The sequence below is a fragment of the Macaca nemestrina genome, chromosome 7 (genome assembly GCF_043159975.1).
Source record: "Macaca nemestrina isolate mMacNem1 chromosome 7, mMacNem.hap1, whole genome shotgun sequence".
NCBI classification, from domain to species: Eukaryota; Metazoa; Chordata; class Mammalia; order Primates; family Cercopithecidae; genus Macaca; species Macaca nemestrina.
In genome coordinates, this window is record NC_092131.1 from 105,175,133 (window position 1) to 105,196,573 (window position 21,441).

Genomic DNA, 21,441 nt, shown 5'->3' on the forward strand with positions numbered 1-21,441 from the left:
TTAATCCGCACTAAACCATCTCCAATAATTTAAGTGCCTATTTCCAGCATGCGTGTTTTCTAATCTAAGCCTTTTTGAAATACTGTTTTAAGTTGTTTACAGCAGGAAACAGCCTCGGAGATGCTGAGATTTGCATATAGAAGGACTTTTGGGGAGTGCTTACTGTAACAATACCTGTGAGTTACTAGGGAAACAAGGTTGGGCAGAAGGGGAGGTTGAACTACAAGGGAATTGCAACAGAGGTGCCAGCTAATCCTATAGGGAGATCTAGAGCTGGAATGGCCCTTTGGAGTCACCCCAACTGAGGCAAAGAGATAAGGTTTTTGTATCCCCACAGATCAGCTATTGGATGTAGGCTGCAGGTAGGGAGGAGCCATACCTTTTGGGCAAGATGAGGTCCTTTAGTTACAAGCAATTCCTGGTTATAGACACAGCTGTGAACAACCAGGGGAAATGAGTGCCTGGGTCCTAAGGAGGGATCTCAAGGGTGGACCACAGCATCTACTATGTGTATGGATGGAATTCTTTCTGCCTAATTATCATCTGTTATTAGAATGTGGCCATAAGAGATTCCACACCTGAACTAGAATTGCCTTACTCTGGGATATAATCCATTGGGTGCTCTCAAATCATATCTAGTGGCAGGTCTGAGAGGTCTCAACCCTGCATTCTTGTGTCTTTCCTTCTTTCACCCACACATTTTCCATCTCTGCCCATTGCAACGTCTCTTAAAATCTCCATTTTAGAATGGCATCTGATCACATGTGGACAACAATAATTTTGTCTCTTTTTCTACTTACCCAAGGACAGTGAGGATAATCATTTAAGGGCTTGGAAATTGCCATTCATTTACTTGTTCACTTATTTACTCACTTGTCAGCCATCATTTTTAATACCTACTTTATACTATACTAAGCATTGAGTATAAAAAAATGAAAGAAGAGATTGTAAAAGGCCTTACTCATGACGATGAGGAGTTGAATTTTATCGAGACACAAAGATACTTAGAAGGATTATGGGCATTACTGTGACTTGAATAGATTTGTGTTATTAAAGGAGCCCTTGTGGGTGGTAGAGTGGATGCACTGCAGGAAGGTCCCACAATACAAGGATGTAACTTGCAGGTAGAGAATTTAAACACAGGTTGAGTCACTCTTCAAACCTCAGCTGAGTTACCATCTTCTGTTCTTCTCTAAGATCCACTTTGCTGTCCAAGTTAGCAATGTTGCAAGGAGTAAGTCGACAGCCTGCTTGGGTAGAGGGACTCACATCCTCCTCCTAAGCTACCAGCAACCCCTGGGGCCCAGCCACATGCCTTTGTGTATGCAAACACACCACATAGGTGACCTCAGGTCACAAACACTCAGTGTAAAGCCCACAGCTGTCCACATAGACTGGATGCCTCTAAAAAAAACGAACTCCCAAAGGATGCATCATTCCATTTTGGCTTTTTCTTCAACAGCCTCAATAGCTTTGGGCCCGTCCCTAATAGGTAAAGTAAATCTCTCAGTGGGTGGGATTTCCACATTAAATACAAGTTATAGATCTAAGTGTATGACTTAGCAACAGAGACTGTATCCCAAAGAAACAAAAGCAGGATAATTTTTTTTCTAATTAGCCAACTATAGACTGGAAAATAGAAGAGAAAATATCATATTAATAATCATTATTTTAAGGTAATAGCTTATGTTCTTTAACGTAGTTCCAATATAAATGTCACTGTAAGAAATTATATTTCATCTCAATACTAACAAATCAGGTACTTAGTGTGCTGGGGGAGAAATGATTGGAGCTACTTTAAAGCTGCATTAACCAGAGAAACTGCAAAAATATTTATATTCGTATGAAGGAAGGAAAGAATGCCCCTCACGGGTGTATTTAAGTATCCTCCATCTTTTGGATAAATGGTAACACTAAACAAAAAATGGAAAGATGACCTTAGAATAATAACCTCAAGACTTAACTGGGACTCAGCTTCCCAATGTACAAAAAGCATTTGCAATATGTTCAGGATGGAAATTTCTATGCTGCTTTATAGCTCATAGACTGCACTGTGTACCTCACGCAAAAATCACCAAAACACCCAACTCCGGACTGGCTTCCTTCCCATGGGGTGGGCCCTCCCATATGTAACATTACTCACCATGCCCTTGCTCACTGCCTGTGATTCTGCTCAGTTACTCAACAATGTTTGTAAGGACAGGAAAACAAAGAGAAGGAGAAAACTAATACATTCGGAGAGGTGTTTCATATAGAGAATGGGATTGTTAAACCAAAACCAGGTCTGGCACTATTAGGGCTTTCTCTAGCCAGTTCTCCCTCCATTCTTCCTTCCATGCAAAAGCCATTTGGAAAATTTCACTGGATAAATGCTGTGCCAATACCTGAAGGCCATCCATTGGGCGAGCCCTTACATTCTTTGTCCTCTCCAACAGCCTCTATGTACACTGCATGGTAGAGAGTTGGTGACGGCCTGGACCGATGAGTCATTTAGTTTTCAAATAGCTCCAGAGGACTCTGAGTTTCCAGCTCTGAGTTTCCAATGCCATCATTGATACTTATGTGACTAGAAGCTGTTAGTTTGAACTGGTGCTTGGAGAAACAAACTCAATGAAAGTCACGAAGCCAATAAATCTCCGAAGAGTTACATGGAGTTGTCCTTAAAACAAATGACAGGCCCCTTCCCATCAAGACACATACAGAGAGAGAGACAAAACCTATGTCCATAAGGCCTGAAAGTCACAATATTTCAAGTTTTCTTTTTTTCCAATCTTATATGCTTTGAAGAACAAGGGAGTGAACAGATTCCTGATTATATAACCTCCAAGTACATTCACATATATGTTTTCTTTTAGTCCTTACAAAATCTTGTATGGTAGGATAAAAGGAGTCCTTATTAAAATCTGCATTTGATATATGAAAAAAAAAATAGGTTCCTAGAAGTAAGTAGCTTTCAACACTGCTGGTAAGTGAAAGAGTGAGATCTCTTGATGACCAATCTCATGCTCATCCAATGATTTCAGCTCTTCTTATTCTTCATTTACATTAATGTGGGTGAATAGGATTAATTCAGTCTAAGAATTTATTAATTCAGTAACAAAACAATTATTTGAAGCAAGTCTTTAGACTAAGTGGCTATTTGACAGAATTAATAGTCAACATGGGTGGTTTGATAGCCCTGAGTTAAAAAAAATCTTCGACCATGTGAGAAGTTAGATAATGTGCATCGCCTGTCACACCCTGTACTCTCCTCGGTAACTAACAGATTTCTACAAGCTCGGGATTGCCTAGGTGCCAAGTGCTTCCTAGCTGTTCCAGGAGACTATCAAAGCTAACACAATGAGCTCAATGCTGGTGAGGTCCAGGTATTCTTGGGGTTGAATGGAAGTCACTGAGGAGCAGTCTGTCAGCTTGCCTAAGAAATTTACAAGAGTCTATTACCCTGGCACTGTCAAAATATCCTTTATTTATGCTTCTCTATGGGGGAGTGGGAAAAGCAGCCAGAACAGCCTGCTGTAGCAGCTATCCAGCTGCTCATGCAGTTAATATAGCTGTAGAAAGAATGTGATTTATACAAGAGCACTTTCTCTCAACGCTAGCATATGAGTCTGAAACCCACTCATTCTGGGAGACCCACGCCGTGCACACACTTTTGTGTGCTCTGGAGACAGCAGGATAACAAAGAGAGCTACAGATTTAGATCAGCACAGAAGATGGAAACACAATAGATATATGTACCAACAATATCTACAGACTGACCTATGCTCTTTATGATGTATATAGAACTAGTCCACTTGCTGCAGAAGGCAAGAATTTTGTGCATAAAACAGAGTCAGGCAGGCAGAGGTTCTGTAAAAGTTGGGGATGCACGTCAAAGGCTCCTTGCTGCTTTCTGGTGAGGGCAGCTGATTGAAGAACTAAATTGGAAAGCATGCACTCATTGCTTCCAGGATCAACATAGATGATCCTGCAGGTGAAAGCAATTGTTGAACCAGTTTTTCAAGGCAAGGGAGCAGGACCAGACTCTATTTGGAGCCTTCTCTCCCTTTTAGGCGAGAAAGCAGGAACAAGCTGTCTGTAATTTCTATGTATTGCTGCTGGACAGAAAGCATGGGTGTCCTGCAGTCTCACATACCTGATAGGGGCCCTGGTTGCAACCACAGTAGCTGCTTTCCATGGTGTAGCTTCTGGACACCCCCATCTCTCTCCACACCACCACCCGGGCCGTGGAGGCTCGAGATTTCTCCACAAGGAAGCTGCAGCTGCTCATTGTGAATGCTGGTGCTAGTTTATCAAGGATTTTGGGAAGAGTCTACAATTTAAAAAAAATCAAACTATGATTAGTTGTGGGTGACTAGGGATAGTCATCATAAAAATAGCTTCTCAACATTGTTAAGCGTCTATCTATAAAACACTTGTTACTTTAAATCATTTATTAACCCTAAGAAATGACTATCACTTTTAAAAAATCATTTTGCAGATAAGGAAACAGGCTAAGAAAAGTTAGAAATAGGCCAGGAGCGGTGACTTATGCCTGTAATCTCAGCACTTTGGGAGGCTGAGGCAGGTGGATCACCTGAGGGCAGGAGTTCAAAATCAACCTGGCCAACATGGTGAAACCCTGTCTCTATTAAAAATACAAAAATTAGCTGGGTGTGGTGGCAGGCACCTGTAATCCCAGCAACTCAGGAGGCTGAGGTAGGAGAATCGCTTGAACCCAGATGACGGAGGTTGCAGTGTGCCGAGATCGTGCCACTGCACTCCAGCCTGGGAGAGAGAGTGAGACTGCATCACAAAAAAAAAAAAAAAAAAAAAAAAAAAAAAAAAAAAAAAAAAAAAAAAAAAAGTTAGAAATAAATAGCTGAAGTCCAGAAAACTATAAAGTTGCTGGAAAGGAATCCAAATACCAACTGGCCAACTCCATAATCTTTCAGTTCCACTTTTCTGCATTGCTATGGACCAAGGCTTGCACACATACACTTGGCCTCATACATGAAAGAGTTGAGACTATGGAAAGCCTCAGATTTCACAGGGACTTGAAATTTACAGACTACATCCAGCCTCACTGTTACTTAGCAGGGTCATACTTGGGACTGTTCACTTATTTCACAAGGCCAAAGGGGCCAGTGATGATTCTAGAGAAGAAGCACACATAGTTCACTTCTTTCCTAAGAGTGTATAATTGCCAAAATGAACTTTTCGTCTCATCTTCTAAGCCAAAAATCTGAGGCTTGATCAATTACAAAACTCTTGAAAATCCATCCTCTCTGGGTTCTATATTCCACCTTTTCTTGGGGTAAAAATACTTTATTTATGACTACTTAACCTCCATTTAGAAGGCATCTCTAGACACTTGACACCTCGATTGACAGAAAGGGATCTTCCAGCCACTGGACCTCCTCCCCAGAGGACAATGACTCAGAGTTGATAGTATACACAGTCCTGAGTCAGCAGAAATACTGCACTTAGTCCCAGAACTTTTATGACATTAACAAGAAGGATTCTCTCATTTTAGTGTTGGCGGAATATGCATAAACTAACACATAATATAAAAAATTACATACATTAAACAATAGTGAAACCTTAGGCTTTTAGACAAATTACAGGGAGAAAGTAGAGAAGCATAACAAGTTAATGAGAATATAAATGAAAGAATTCTTTTTAAAGAGATGTAGTTTTGTTAATTTCTAGAACATTGAGCAAATCTCTTACTATCTCTGGTACTTACTGTCCTCATGTTAAATGTAACTGTTAACTATAATTATTAATTATCTTATAAATTATGTTATATAAATATATTAGCATAATTATTAATATAATTTACTATGATCTCTAAATCCCTACATAGCCTCCAGACTTACAGATCATCTAAAAAAAGGGAGATAGAATGCTAATGTTGTCTTCACTTGAGTGTCTACAATTGTCTCCTAATTGATTTCATCCTATCTACCATTGTCCCTCCCTTCCTATAATCACTCAATCTATTTGTTCCTTCAAAATGCTCATTACAATTACAACTGAATTATTGTGTATATATTAGTTGTTTATTTTCTATCTCCCCAGAAGCCTAGAAGTTCCATGAGGGCAGGTCTGTGTCTTACTCAGAGGAAAATCCCTACACATCGAGCAGTATGTTGCTCATAGAGGGTACTACATAATTATTTGCTAAAATAAATAGAATCTGCTAGTCCAGACGTAAATATATTGTTTCTATATCCTACAAGTAAAGTGATCAATAATACTTGCAAATAGTTTTAATTTATCATTAGCGTACTATGTTGCAAAAGTTTACTCTTACATTAAGTGACTTCACCTTTTTTACTTAAGTGAAACTATTTTTTTCTTCCGTAGGTTGTGTTTCTCTCTCTCTCTCTCTCTCTTTCTTTTATAAAGGCTTTATTTAAAGCAGCTTTAGGTCCACAGCGAAACTGGGAAGGAAGATGCAGAGATTTTCCATATGCCCCCGACTCCTGTCCATGCATGGACTCCCAATCATTGACATCCCTCACCAGAGTAGTAGGTTTATTGTAACTGCTGAACCTACATTGAAACATCATCACTCAAAGTCTATAGTTTACATGAGGATTCTCTTCACTTTTGGTTCTGTACATCTTACGGGTTTGAAAAAATGTATAATGATGTGTCCTCAATAGTACAGTATTATCTAAAGTAGTTTTACTGCCCTAAGAGTCCCCTCTGCTCTACCTATTTATCCCTCCTTCCTTCCAAATTCCTGGCAACCCCGATCTTTTTAGTCTCCATAGTTTTGCTTTCTCCAGAATGTCATACAGCTGGAAATACAGTATGTAGCCTTTTCAGGTTGTTTTCTTTAACTTAGTAATATCCATTTAAGGTTTTTCCATGTCTCTTCATGGCTTGATAGCTCATTCCTTTTCAGCACTGAGTAATAATTTATTGTCTGTTTATAACAAGTATTAGGCTGGAGCTGTCTTTTCTTGTGATGTCCCCATTTTGGCTTTGGTATCAGAGTAACACAGGCCTCACAAATGAGTTGGCAAGTGTGTCTCCTCTATTTTATGAAAGGATGTTTTTATGATTAGCACTATTTTGTTCTTAAGAGGTTGATAGAATGTATCAACAAAGCCATTTGGGCCCAAACTTCCATTTGTGGGAAGAGTTTTCATTACTAATTCTACTTTTTTCCACTTAAAATAAACCTCATCAGATTGTCCATGTCTCCTTGAATCAGTTTTTGTAGTCTGTGTTCTCCTGAGAATGTATTCACTTGTTGGCATTTAGTTGTTAATGATACTCTTTTTTACTTTGTAAGATTTGTAGTGATGTCCCTTCCTTCAATCCCAATTTTGGTAACTTGTATCTTCTTTCTTTTCTTTGTCTGTCTAGCTAAATGATGATCATTTTGTTGATCATTTTAAGAAATCAAACTATGAATTATTAAATAAAAAGCATGTTATTTATGGATGCTTTATTGTTCATATGATTTTTATTTCATTGATTTTACTTTGGCTTTTATTTTGTTCTTTCCTATACTTAGGGATTTATTTGCACTTCTTTTTCTTGTTTCTGAATGTGGATGCTTAGATTATTGATTTTAGATCTTTCTGCATTTCTAAATATTCTAAATTACAAAGTTCCCTCTATGTACTATTTTTGCTGCATACTATAAATTTTGATATATTGAGTTTTTATTTTTATTCACTTAAAGATATTTTCTAATTACCCATTGGATTTCCCCTTCAATCCATAAGTTAATTTGATACACATTGTTTAATTTCCAAATATTCACAGATATCCCAGATTTCTTATGAAAGTTAATTTATAATTTAATTCTGTTGTTTAGGTGAATATTCTGTGCATGTTTTCCATCCCTTAAAATATATTGAGATTTATTTTATAGCCTATTATAGGGTCTATGCTGGAGAAATTTTGATGGGCACTCAAAAAGAATATATATTCTTTTGTTTTGAAAAGAACTGTTATATGTAAGTTAGATCAGGTATTCTCTACACTAATTTTCTGTTTGATTATTCTATCACTTACTGAGAGAAGATTACTAAAATATTCAACTATTATTATTAAATTTTAAATGCCTTCTTTCAATTTTTTCTTCTTGTATTTCAGAGTATATATATTCACATACATTTATAATTGTTATACCTTGCTGATTAACTATTTCTTTCAGTATTATGAATTGCACCCTTAGCCCTAGTAATATTTCTTCTTTTAATGTATATTTTGTCTTATGTCAATATAATCATCTTTATTATGGTTACCATTTGCATGGTGTATCTTTTTGCATCTTTTAACTTTCAACCTGTTTGCATTATTGAATCAAAAGCATGTCATTTATACACAATATATACTTGATCCTATTTTTAAAATCTGGTCTTACAACCTCTGCCTTTGGAATGAAGGGTTTGTTCATTCGTATTTAATGTCATCATTGATATTTTTGGATTTACATTTGCCATTTTGTTGTTTGTCTCTATATGTCTCATATATGTTTTGTTCCTCCTATACTATCTTCTCCTCTCATTATATCTTCAAGATTTTTTTTACACATTTATTTTCCCCTCCTTTTGGGCCTCCCATTACATGTTGGTTGATATGCTTTATGCTATCCTATAGGTCTCTACAGCTCTTTACTTTTCTTTAATTTTGTTTGTCTGTTCTTTGAATTGAATAATTTGGGATTAATCATCAAATTTACTGATTCATTCTTTACTATCTTGCCATCTCAAATCTGCTGACAATCCCATCTAGTGAATTTTTTATGTTGATTATGATACTTTTCAACACTATCTCCTTCCTTCCTTCTTTCCTTCCCTCCCTCCCTCTTTCCCTCCCTCCCTCCCTCCCTCCCTCCCTCCTTCCTTCCTTCCTTCCTTCCTTCCTTCCTTCCTTCCTTCCTTCCTTCCTTCCTTCCTTCCTTCCTTCCTTCCCTCCTTCCTTCTGTTTTTAATTCTCTATCAAAGTTCCTTATATATTGAGTAATGGTCATCATATTTTGCCATTAACTTTTGAACGTCATTTTCTTTACTTATTTGAACATATTTTAACAGTTGCTTGGAAATAATTATAAATCCACCATGTTGGCCCACTCTGTTTCTACTGACTGCTTTGTTTCCTAAGGATGGATTTCAAGTTCTTGATTCTTTACAAAATTGTAATTTTTGCTTGAAAACTGGACATCATAGATTATACCTTTTTTTTAGCATCTCTGGATTCTATTTTTTAAATGTTTTTTAATTTTTAACTACTTTCCTGGATTAATCTGCAGAATATTTATTTCTTTTTTCTTCTGCAATGTGTGCCACTGATGTCTCTATACAGTTTCTACATTCTTATTTAAATTATTTAGCTTGACATCTGTGGCTGCTTAGCATAGTGATTATACAATAATTTGGGCAAATGTAGTACTCAAATATCTTGAGTGCATAAGACTTCCACTCTCTCTTGATTGATTTGTAGGTGATTTGGGAAGACATTCAAAATTGTGGCAGTTCTTAAGTCTCTTTGGGCTTCATTTCTCACTGGGCTCTCTTGGGTCTCCTCTAAAGAGACACATATTTTTCCATAATCCATGTGATACAGTTTAGATATTTGTCCCCACCAAAATCTCATGTTGAAATGTAACTCCTAGTGTCAGAGGTGGGGCCTGGTAGGAGGTGACTAGATTACAGAAGTGGATTTCCCATGAGTGGTTTTGCATCATCTTCTTGGTGCTGTTGTCACAATAATCAGTGAATTCTCATGAGATCTAGTAGTTCAAAAGTGTGTGGCACCTCCCCCTGACTCTTTTTCTGACTCTGTTTTCACCATATGAAGTGCCTGCTCCCCCTTCACCTTCTACCATGATTGGAAGCTTCCTGAAGCCTCCCCAGAAGCAGATACCAGCATTATGCTTCCCGAACAGCCTGAAGAACATGAGCTAATTAAACCTCTTTTCTTTATAATTTATCCAGCCTCAGCAATGCAAGAATGGCTTAATACACCATGTATTTACAGAGAGCTTATCTTAGCTTTTCTATGACTCTCTCATTTCTAAGGTCTCCCTTGTAAATTTCTGGCTCTGTGTGTGTGTGTGTGTGTGTGTGTGTGTGTGTGTGTGGCTGTCCTTTTGTTGGTAAAACTGCATTGCTTGATGACCAAATAGAGTGGAGTCACGAGCAGCCCCAGTCAAAAAGGTTACAGACCCCTGCTGTTCTTACATGAAGTTCCAGCAATTTTCAAGAATAAATGCTTCTCAATTTATCATCTGTATTTGGTCAATTTCCAGAGTCTTAAAAGGGCTGCTTTTCAAAATTTTCTTCTGTTTTATATTTGCGTTTTGCAGAGAGGATTCACTGACCTCTTTATACCAACATAACTAGAAGTAGTACCATTAAAGTTGATTAATAAAACTGAATAAATGTTGCAGAGTGAATTTGAAATATAATAGGGCGCATAATTGTCTCTTCAATACTAAGGCTGAATGACCAAAAAAAACCTCTTAGATAAGTTTAACATGTTTAGAATTGTTCCACTTTCGATGGTAATGAAGGAATCAGCCTCTCAGCATCAGCAGGCTGCTGACCACTGGCAGATATCATGATGATAACATTAACCTGTCTTACAAGGACACTCTTCCCTGAGTCTCAATTTTTCCATCTGTAAAATGAGTGGGTCCTTTCAATTCTGAGAAGATCCATTTGTATACACAAGTCTTTTTAGGCAGATCACCAGTGTTAAGATAATTATTTACAGATCATTATGTCCTAGATTTAGAGTGTCAGTGATAGAGGGAGTTATATAATATGTGGGACCCCAAAAAGCAAAGCTATTTGGGTTGAAAGCAAGGGATGTGACCAAACCATATTCACTTCACTACTTCCACATATGTCATAGTAGCCCATGAATTGCCTTTAAGGAAGCCCAAGGCACCAACAAACTCAATGTAATAAACTATGTAGAAAATATAACTTCCTCATTTCACAAGGGAGAAAAGTGAGGCTCAGGCAACTGACCCATTCACAGTTAAAGGACCTTATAGGTGAGTATTAATGTATAGATGGATTAATCTCTTCAACAGCATTGCTATTAAATACCACTGTGCTTATTCTCAGAGGCAGAAACTGGCATACCTATCTCTGTAATGTTACGCCTTTTACCTTAGCTTACGCTAATCTGGGCCTCAAAATATTTTTTGAATTTATTAATTAAACAACATGAATCATACACAAAAATTAAAATACAGTTAATAAGAACCCATGCTATCATTCCCTACAATGTCTGACTTCTGCCCCATTTCATGTCAGCTTCATACAGGAGACTTTTTTAAGGTTCTGTGTCTTATACCTTTTCCTGTGTATATAGGGAATTATCTATTAATATTATTACCTTTTCTTGGAAAAAGAGAAGTAAAAAACACACTGACTCTACATTTAAGATTGGACCATGGTAGATTTTTTTGATTCAAGATGTATCACACATAAGAGATCATTTTATATGGGTTGGGTCCACAGGAACTGCCCAGATGAATGCTTTAATTTACTAAACTAGTTTCCTAAATAAGATTAAGTTATTAAGCTTGTTATGGTTTATCATCATTACTCTGGTTGAGCCTTACAGCAAACAGATTATTGAGGATAACTGTTGATTCTGCTATAAAAGCCTTGGGGTGGTTGTATTGATCAGCGGCAGTCTATTTTTGATGGACTAGGTGAAGAAGGCTAGAGAAGAGGGGATGTATTTCCAGGTAAAATGGTGATTTGGTAGATTTTTACCTCTTAATACTATCATTAACCCTGGGAATGAAGCTATTTTGCAGATAGTAAATTGCATACCCAGAATAACAGACTTAGAAGAGGCAGATACCATCATAATTTTCTACTTTTTCTACATAAATTGTAAACAAAGACCAGTTTTCATTTAGTGTTTGGGCAATTTTGCTTCTCTGTTTCTTCTTGATTCTCACTATGCAATAGCTTGTTGCCTATATCCTGATGGAAAGATGTACTCTTTTCTTTACCCCTCCCTAATTTCCTATGTGGTTTCATGGAGGAACAGTTGAGCTCTAATCACTAAAACTAAGGTAAAATAGAATTATGGTCAGCGGATTACTGCTCTGTTTTTTACAGAATGCTCAGGCAGAGAAATATGGATGGTTTCATGGCTTATGTTTGTTCATCCCTTCCTATTTATTTGAAGTCCTTTTGTATTCAGTATCATTCTGTTCCTTCCATAAGCTATGAAAGAGAGGCAGTATTTTTACTATCCTCATTTTACAGATGGGAGAAGGGTGGTTCAGTGAGGTAATGTTAATGACCTTATAATCACACAGTTAATAATTGAATAATTGCCAAGTCAGGCATTAAGATGAGTTCTTTTGTCTGTAGTTCTCATGCCTTTTATACAATATGAAACCATATAGAAAACAGAGGCAAAGCAACGAGGAAGTAAGTCATAATTCAACAAAAATTAGGAGAGGTTACACATGCCTCCAGCCTGCTTGTATTACAATAATCAAAATGCTTATTTACCAAAAAAAAAAAAAAAAAAAACTTAACAAATGAGTGGGGCATGATCTTAAAGGTAAGAATAAAGAATATGGACACAGCATATCTGGTGTCATTCCCTACAGCGGCTTACCCTGTAGTTGACATCCTCTAGGATAGTAGATGTGCCTACAGTGCATGCTGCTTGCCACAAGGTTTCCTTGATGCTACAGCCATAAAGGAACACATTCTTCTTTTGGGAGTGGCCATGGAAGTCACAGAAAACCTACAATAGCCCAACAAAGGAGAAAATAAAACCAGGTCAGGTCAGTGGTTTCTTAAATCCGCTTAAATCATATCTACTAATGTTCCATTGCTCAAAGAAAGTTTAAAATGTCAACTTTCTCAGATGGATGCTGTTGAGTTAGCAGAACCAGCCATGTGGGGATCATTGATGTCTTTGGCAAGAGTGGTATTGATTGTATTGATGGAGTTATCAGGGGAGAATGTAGACTGTAAGGGTCTTAGGAGTGAACAGAATATGAAGAAACACAAGTCATGTATAGCTCTTTTGATAAATTTACTTGTGACTGGGTAGGAGGCAAGGGCAAACTTGGAAAAGAAAATAGGAACAAGGGCATTTTAAGATATCTATGAGCATTTGAAACAATTTGATGAGAACACATGGACACATAGAGGAGAAAAACATGTTGGGGCATTTCAGAGGGTGGAGAGTGGGAGGAGGGAGAGGATCAGGAAAAATAACTAATGGGTACTAGGCTTAATATCTGGGTGAGGAAATAGTCTGTACAACAAAGCTCCATGACACAAGTTTACCTCTGCAACAAATCTGTACTCATACCCCTGAACTTGAAGGTTAAAAAAAATTAAAATATAAATCAAAAGGAAAGATCCATCTAAAAGGAATCGGTGAAATATATTAAAACAGAAGCTAATCAATCACCCTAATTTTTCTCTAGGTTCCAGCGTGGTAAAGAATGACCATCAAAACACAAAGGGCTTATGAAACAAAGGATTACTTTTCATTCATACTAGAGATCAGCAATGACTCTGCTTTGTATGTTTTCTTCATTCTAGAATCCAGGCTAAAAAATCCCTAATTTGAAACATGCTATTCTTGTGGTAGAGGAGAAAAATGGTCAAAGGTAGAATCAGGTAACGGCCATTAAAGCTTCTACTGAAGTGCAGCAAACATCATATCTGTTTACAGTACACTGATCAAAGAAAGTCACGTAACCAGTTTTATCAGTGGTATGGGAAAGTACATTCCTCTTACAGGGAGGTTCTGCAAATCATATGACAAGTGCAGTGATGCAAAATCTTGTTATAAGGAGAGATGCTAATAATGGAGAAAAATAATAAAATCTAAAAAATGACCACAACTTTTTTTTTTATTCTTGCCTGCATGACCGTTTGCAATAGACTACGTTCCATCTTCATCAATAGGTGAAGTACATTTTCTTCCCCTCTTGAATATGTGCTTAGCCGTTGATATGGTTTGGCTGTGTTCCCACCCAGATCTCACCTTGAATTATAATAATTTCCACATGTCAAGAGCAGGTCCAGGTGGAGGCAATTAAATCATGGGGGCAGGTCTTTCCCATTCTGTTCTCCTGATAGTGAATAAGTATCATGAGACCTGATAGTTTTATAAAGGGGAATTCCCCTGTATTCGCTGTCTTGCCTGCTGCCATGTAAGATGTGACTTGGTCCCTCATTTGCCCTCCACCACAAATATGAGGCCTCCCCAGTCATGTGGAACTGTGAGCCAATTAAACCTCTTCCCTTCATAAACTCCTAGTCTCACATATGTCTTTATTAGCAGCATAAGAACAGACTAATACAGCCATGTAGCATCTTTTGGTCAATAACAGTGAGCAAATATGATGCAAGCTGAGGCATAGTAAGGGGTTTGCTATCTTGCTGTTCCCAGGAACCTTGCATCAACAGTCATGTGAGTAAACATACGCTGGGCTGCTGGATGATGAGAATCTCTGCAAAGTCATCCTGATTGACCCAGCTGACATGTCAAGTCAACCACCAGGTATGTGTATGAATTTATCTTAGACCATCTAGTCCTATCCAACCTGTCTCAGAGCAGAGGAATCATGATGCATAGCTTTTGTTTAAGCCACTAAGTTTTGCTGTGGTTTGTTATACAACAAAAGCTAAGCGTTAGAATAATCTCTTCTCCTAGTCTAAATATTTGTTTCCCTCCCTTCCACATACAAAATATATTTACCTATTCCCCAAGGAAGATACCCCTAAAGAGCCCATTCCATCACAGTATCAGTCTCAGCCCAAATTCCATTATAGTTTCTCTATCCTGTGCATGCCTTCTCCTTATCTATGAACAAAAAGGCAAGTCATCTGTTTTCTGTTCATCTACCTACAATGGTTGAATGAGGAAACAATATCCCCAGTAACACTCATGTTTCAAAGGTGATGAATAAGATGGGTATAGCAGTCACTGGTTCATAACAATTCTGTAATGCTCTCATCCAGGCATTGTGAAATGCCTGCATCCTTTGGGTAGGGTTAGTTGGTTGATTAGACCCTTGTTCTGCTCCCTGTCAGTAGCTGTAGAGTATTATTTTTTCTACAAATTTTTACTCTTTCCTTGGGAGGTACTTATTTTTCCTGTATCTTTCTTGGCCATGCATGAAAAGAGCATTCGACAATATGACCCACTTGAAGGCAAAACTGCTAACTGCTCCAATTCCTGATGTAGAAGTTTGGGGTCCAAAGATCATTTTGGTCTCAAAAAATCATAGTCTCTTTGAATCAAAACATTAAAAGAATGGAAATGAAACACATGACAGTAAAAGAAAATATTTTTCTTTTTTTCTTGACTTTAATTTCTCTAAAACACAACTGACAGTCTAAAAAAAATAGTAGCAATACAGTGCATGTTTATAGCATATATAAAAGTAAACGTATCACAATCATATTATAAAACATGAGAAAAATAAATGGTCATATACTGTTATAAAGTCCTTGTAGTAGAGATGAAGCAGTATGTTATCTCAAGGTAAACTCTAATTAATTAAAGATAGATACTGTAAACAATAGGGCAAATGCTAAATTACTTTTAAGGGGCATAAATAATAATTCAAATATAGATGTATATTGGGATCATAAAAATGCTCAATGAATAAAAGAGAAAGCAGAGAAGATAGAAACCTCTAAGAACACATGAAAAAACAGAAAACAGCAAAATGGTAGATTTCAACCCAAACATATCAATAATCTTACTTATTGTAAATGGTCAAAACACACTAATTAAAAGGTACAGAGTATCAGATTGGATAAATAAGAAAGATCAAATATATTCTGCCCACACAAAGTTCATTTTAAGACACAGATAGGTTGAAAGTAAAAGGATGTAAAATATACTATGCAAATACAAAACAAAAGAATGCTAGAGTAGCTATATTAATTATCAGATAAAATAGACATCAGAACAAGAAGAATTATCTGGGATAAAAGGAGATACGATGGCTGATGTGTCCCTGCTGTCTTTGGTGGTTAAGTGTTACCACTTGGCCTCTGTACTCTGGGATTGCATAATCTCCATGAAATCAAAGACCCCCATCTCGCCGGGCACAGGGGCTCACTCCTGTAAATCCCAGCACTTTGGGAAGCCGAGCCACGTGGATCACCTGAGGCCAGGATTTTGAGACCAGCCTGGCCAACATGGTGAAAACCCGTCTCTACTAAAAATATAAAAAATTGGCCAGGCGTGGTGGCAAGTGCCTGTAATCCCAGCTACTCAGGAGGCTGAGGCAGGAGAATCACTTGAACCTGGGAGGTAGAGGTTGCAGTGAGCCGAGATCGTGCCATTGCACTCCAGCCTGGGTAAAAACAGCAAAACTCTGTCTCAAAAATAAATAAATAAATAAATAAATAAATAAATAAATAAATAAAGTAAATAAATAAAAATCTAAATGGTGGCATTCCCTACAAACCTGGCTTTCAAAGGAGAACAACTGCAGAGTTTGTCAAGGATGAAGACGCTAATGTATTTCTCATTGCTTCATGGAGGGAGTGTCTTCTGAGCCCTCTCACAGACAGGATAAACTCAGTATACATTTCTATCTCCTAGAGACTTTGCATACTCTCCCCTACATTATGCCAGCAAAGCTCTGGAATCTTGACCTTACTAAACATAGACTATTGTTGAGCACAACATTCATTCAACCAACCAATTAAGCTATTAGATCCATTTCCGGCTGCTCAAGCTAACAAATTAAATTTAGAATCTCTAGATTGCATGAAGTCAGACAAATCTAGTGAATTTCTGCCCTTATTAGAATACTCCTACACATGTTGCCCAGGTTTCTAATGACATATATTATCAAATCTTGTAATTCTTTTGTGTGCAAGCTATTTCTTTTTGGGTAACGGCATATACTTATCTTCTAGGATCATGCTGATACTTGATTCTAGTTAGGAGATCAGGAGGCAACATGAGGTAGTTGTTGTGGGTCTTGAAAAAAACGGGCTCCCTCTCTAGAGGCATCTGTTCCAGGTGATGTTATTACAGAATTTTCCAGCAGGGGAAAGCTAGTCTCCTCAGTTGCTAGTGCTATTGATATGTGGAGGCCTACATGATGTCCTATTCTAGACTTTAGAGGAGTGGGTTTCTCTTTATCTCTCTCTTTTTTTTTTTTTTTTTTTTGAGACGTAGTCTCACTCTTCCATCCAGGCTGAGAGTGCAGTGGTGCAATCATGGCCTACTGCAACCTTCGAAATCCTGGACTCAAGTTATCCTCCTGCCTCAGCCTCCCAAGTAGCTAGGACTACAGGTCAGTGACACCATACCTGACTAATTTTTAAAATATTTTTGTAGAGACAGGATCTTCCTATATTGCCCAGGATGGGTCTCAAATATTAATATACATCAGAATAACCTGGAGGTCTTGTTAAAGCAGACTGCTGAGCCACATGCTGGCAATCCCGTGATTCAAGTACGTCTGGGTAGAGCCCAAGAATTTGCATTTCTATCAAGTTTCCAGGCGATGCTGATGCCCCGGTCCCAGGACCTTACTTTGAAAGCCTCTAGTCGAAAGGAATAAATAAAATAATTGTTTGCGGTTTAATCCTCTACAATCATTAATTTTCTTTTACTTTTAACTCTTACATCTCAGTTTCTCTCTGTGAATAAACACTCACCATTCTTATGAAAAGTGTGCAAACAAATTAAAACTGTGTCTTAGCAACAGACTTCTCAATAAAGCCAGAAGCTATGCCTCCTTGGTGACAAGCACCCCTTAAATGCTAAATTCAACTGGAGAAAATAGCTTTTCTTCCTCCCTGATCCTTATAGACTCTGAAAGAGGAAGTAAATGACAAATTATAGAGCTATTCACCTGCAGGAATAAACACGGTTAAGCCCTGTGAGTTCTAGTAGCCACAGAAGATTCAGAGTGAAGGAGAAAGAGACATTGTTCTGCTTATTGCTCAAATGATATCCCTAAAAATAAATGCCTGTTAATTCTAAGAAACATGTGTTTCTCCAAATTACAGGGTGCAATTACAAGGCAATTATCAAGTTATTTAAGTTGAGGAAGTTTTTTTCTTTTCTACCGTAAGATTTCATACTTAAACTTCTTTTCAGCAAAATTCTTTAATAGGTAAGCAGAAACTGTTCCCAATATAATATTTACAGGTTAACAAATAGCTCTTTTTTTTTTTTTTTTTTTTTTTAAGACAGAGTCTCACTCAGACTGGAGTGCAATGACCCAATCTCAGCTCACTGCAACCTCTGCCTCCCAGGTTCAAGCGATTCTCGTGGCTCAGCCTCCTGAGTAGCCGGGACTACAGGCGCCTGCCACCATGCTCAGCTAATTTTTTGTATTTTAAGTAGAGACAGGGTTTTGCCATGTTGCTCAGGCTGGTCTCAAACTCCTGAGCTCAGTCAGTCTTCCCACCTCAGCCTCCCAAAGTGCTAGGATTACAAGCGTGAGCCACCGCTCCCAGCCTCAATAGCCCTATCTTGTTATTGATCAGTTGATTCAACAACTGTTTACTGGGTACCTGCTATGTAACAGGAGAAGTTAAAATTTTAATATAACACAGCACTGCTCTCCATAACAACAATAATAGCAACAATAGTTAATTTATTGAAGACTCTAAATAGCATGCTAAAAACTTAATCTAGATTATCCCATGATGAAGTAGGTGCTATTATTATGCCCATTTTGCAGCCGAGAACACTGAATTCCAGATAAAATAAGTAACTTGCCCAAGTTTGTATTGTTATTACGTGAATAAATATTGGAGCCCCAGTTTGCCCTAACCCAGAGGCAACGTTTTAAAACACTTTTCATTTCTATATTACCTCGTCTAGAAGCTGATTTGTTTATATTATACCACAAGCCAATAGGTAATTGTATTACCATGAGAGAAGAGCTGAAGTAGAGATAAGCAGTGTTCTCTGGGAACCCAATAAGAACAGTTGCACACTTCTAGTGGGCAACATTCACATTGCACTCCTTGGAAGTGTGCTATGTGATGCTTCTGGGATTCTCAAGGGAAGTTATTCATAAGATGAACCTTACTGAGTGAGAACTATCCAAGCAAATGACAAAAGAGCGGGAAGGATCCATGGATCTGAGGTATTACAATAATTAGGAATAAGAGGGGAGAGTGAAACGAGAATAAATTAGGTATCTATAGCTGTGGGCTGTGGTCAGATCATTAAGGCACTTGTACATCATTCTAGGATGTTGAGACATTTTCTTGAAAGTGGTGAAGGAGGCTTTAAACTATTTAAGCAAGAAGGAGCAAGATGATCAGATCATTAGAACAGAAGTGTTAAGATGGGAGGGACTGAGACAAGGCAAGTGAGATGAGAAGGGCCTAGCTTAAGGCACCAGACATAAGTATATAAAGAAAAGAAGTTTTGTGAGAGTAAAGAAGTCAAATCTACAGGAGTTGGAGACTAAATGGATTTAGAGGCTAAGAGCGGAAGAGGTTAGGAATAACTCCAGATTTCCAGATTAAGTAAATAGGCAATGATTGTGCTTTTTCCCAAAGGCAAGCAACATAGGAAGAAATGCAGAATTGAAGACTTGGTCTAGTTTCATCTAGTTTCCTTTGAGCTGGAGTGTTTAGTTTTGAACTTTTGGCCTTTGGCTAAACCAATTCCCCTCTCTGTGTCTCAGTTTCTTCATCAGGAAAGTATATGGTATGGATTGGATTATGCACCTCTCTAGGACCTTTTCCAAAGCATTCTTGTCTGAGCTAAATTGCAAGGTTAATTTAGTTAATGCAAACATGAGTTCCATGATTTCTTGCTCAGCAAAGAAGTTGATGAGGACCAGATTGCCATACTCCTCACATGCATTCCTCATCTCCTTCTTCCTTGGTCCCATTCTGGTTCCTCTACAAGTTAATAGGTCCCCCTTGTTCAAGAGGTTACCCTCTCCCTCTCAAACATCTCTGCCTTAGCCATTCCCCTTTACCCCAGGGCTCACCTATTCCTGATTGTGTTTACTGCCCTGCTTTGCCAATGTAAACTGCTGTGTTTTCCATTCCTGACATCTGGGTCTCATTCCTACTTCCCAGTATCAAGACATTTGCATTATTTATACCATTGCCACAGGAAAATGAAGGCAAGGCTGAAGCCTAGAGGAGATATATTCTGAAGAATATGATGGAAACCCAAAACAGCAATGTGTCCAATTAAACCAACCGAGGCTCACTAAAGCCCTGGAGGTTCCAGCTTGTGCACAATATTGTGCAGATGGCATTCAGCCCAAGTTCCTAAATGGAGTTAACATCTCTATGAGGGAAATGATATTGGTGACGTGTTCAGCTACCTTCCAAGAGGCCAATTTGCAAGACCACATTTCCCAGTCTTATTATTGATAGCCATACTCTCTCCTTAGTAAGTGCTTCATCTGAGTCATCAGCAACATCCAGTCCTAGCTGAGGTTAACCACAGTAGTCACGTGCAAAATTTATTCCTACAACCACCTGAAAGGGGATTTTATGCTCTGTTTCCTTTCCCAAAGTGAAAGACCTAGACTTTCACTTAAATTGGGCCATTATGGGCCAAAGTTTCTATATGGCCTTAGAAAAGCAGTCTTTACTTACAGGTCAGTCTTGGCCCCCTCCAATGGTCACTTACGGGAGAAAAATTTCCCATTAAACTCAACAGAATGTATCAATAACCAACTGTTCATGAGACTGCCCAGAGTGGGACCCTTTACACTGGGGGAGGTTTTTGGCCATCTCATCTCAGTATCATGTATTATAATGTTCTTCTTTCCAAAATATTTCAGTTACATTGAAAGAGCTCTTGTAAATCAACCCAAAAACATACAACCTAATATGTGGCTTTGTTTTGCATCTAATGCCCTTCTGATAAGTAATGATTTTAATGTCTATTATTTATTTGAATGCCAGATATGTGCCAGTCACCATGCTGAGATTTTACATTCCTCTATAATCAGTATAAGAAGTCCTAAAAGGAGGATATTATCCAAATATAGAGATGAGGTTCAATTTCTTCTAAAGTTAAAGGAGGTTAAGCAACTTGCCTGTGGCTACCCGTTAGAAAGTGATGTGTGATATCTTAAACTCTAATCAGCATGGTTCCAAAAGTTTTCCAAACAAAACATTTAAAGCATTTGATGGATCAGTGATGAAGAACAATATAACAAAACCCTCCATTAGCGTATTTGAAAGTGAGTGGTCTTGCGTTTTTCCACTCTCTATCTCTGGCCAGCCCTCCCTCCATGAGCGGTAAGCCTATCGCCCTGAGAAGGCACTTATGCAGTGAGTTCCTGGTAGATTCCTCAGGAGTTAAATCTGTTCCCTTTCCCCAGTTTCAGACATTGAAGGGAGAGAAGCAGCACTCTGGATGTCACCTTTCTATACAATCCCTGCAACCTATCAGCCTGAGAGGCCTTTGCCATCTGTCTCTCTCAGTTGCAGGTATTGAAGTTCTCGA

At 38.0% G+C, this 21,441-nt stretch overlaps 1 protein-coding gene across 8 annotated transcripts in view; it reads right to left on the minus strand.

The window, feature by feature from the left end:
* The window catches only part of LOC105488361 (AGBL carboxypeptidase 1), a 958,121-nt gene that overhangs the window by 446,121 nt on the left and 490,559 nt on the right, over positions 1 to 21,441 (minus strand). For all 8 annotated transcript variants that reach the window (XM_071100734.1, XM_071100736.1, XM_071100739.1 and 5 more), the window contains 2 exons: positions 12,613 to 12,744; positions 4,136 to 4,312 (listed from right to left, as the gene is read on the minus strand). In XM_071100734.1, the coding sequence (XP_070956835.1) occupies positions 4,136 to 4,312; positions 12,613 to 12,744 (309 nt within the window). The remainder of the gene's footprint in view (positions 1 to 4,135; positions 4,313 to 12,612; positions 12,745 to 21,441) is intronic.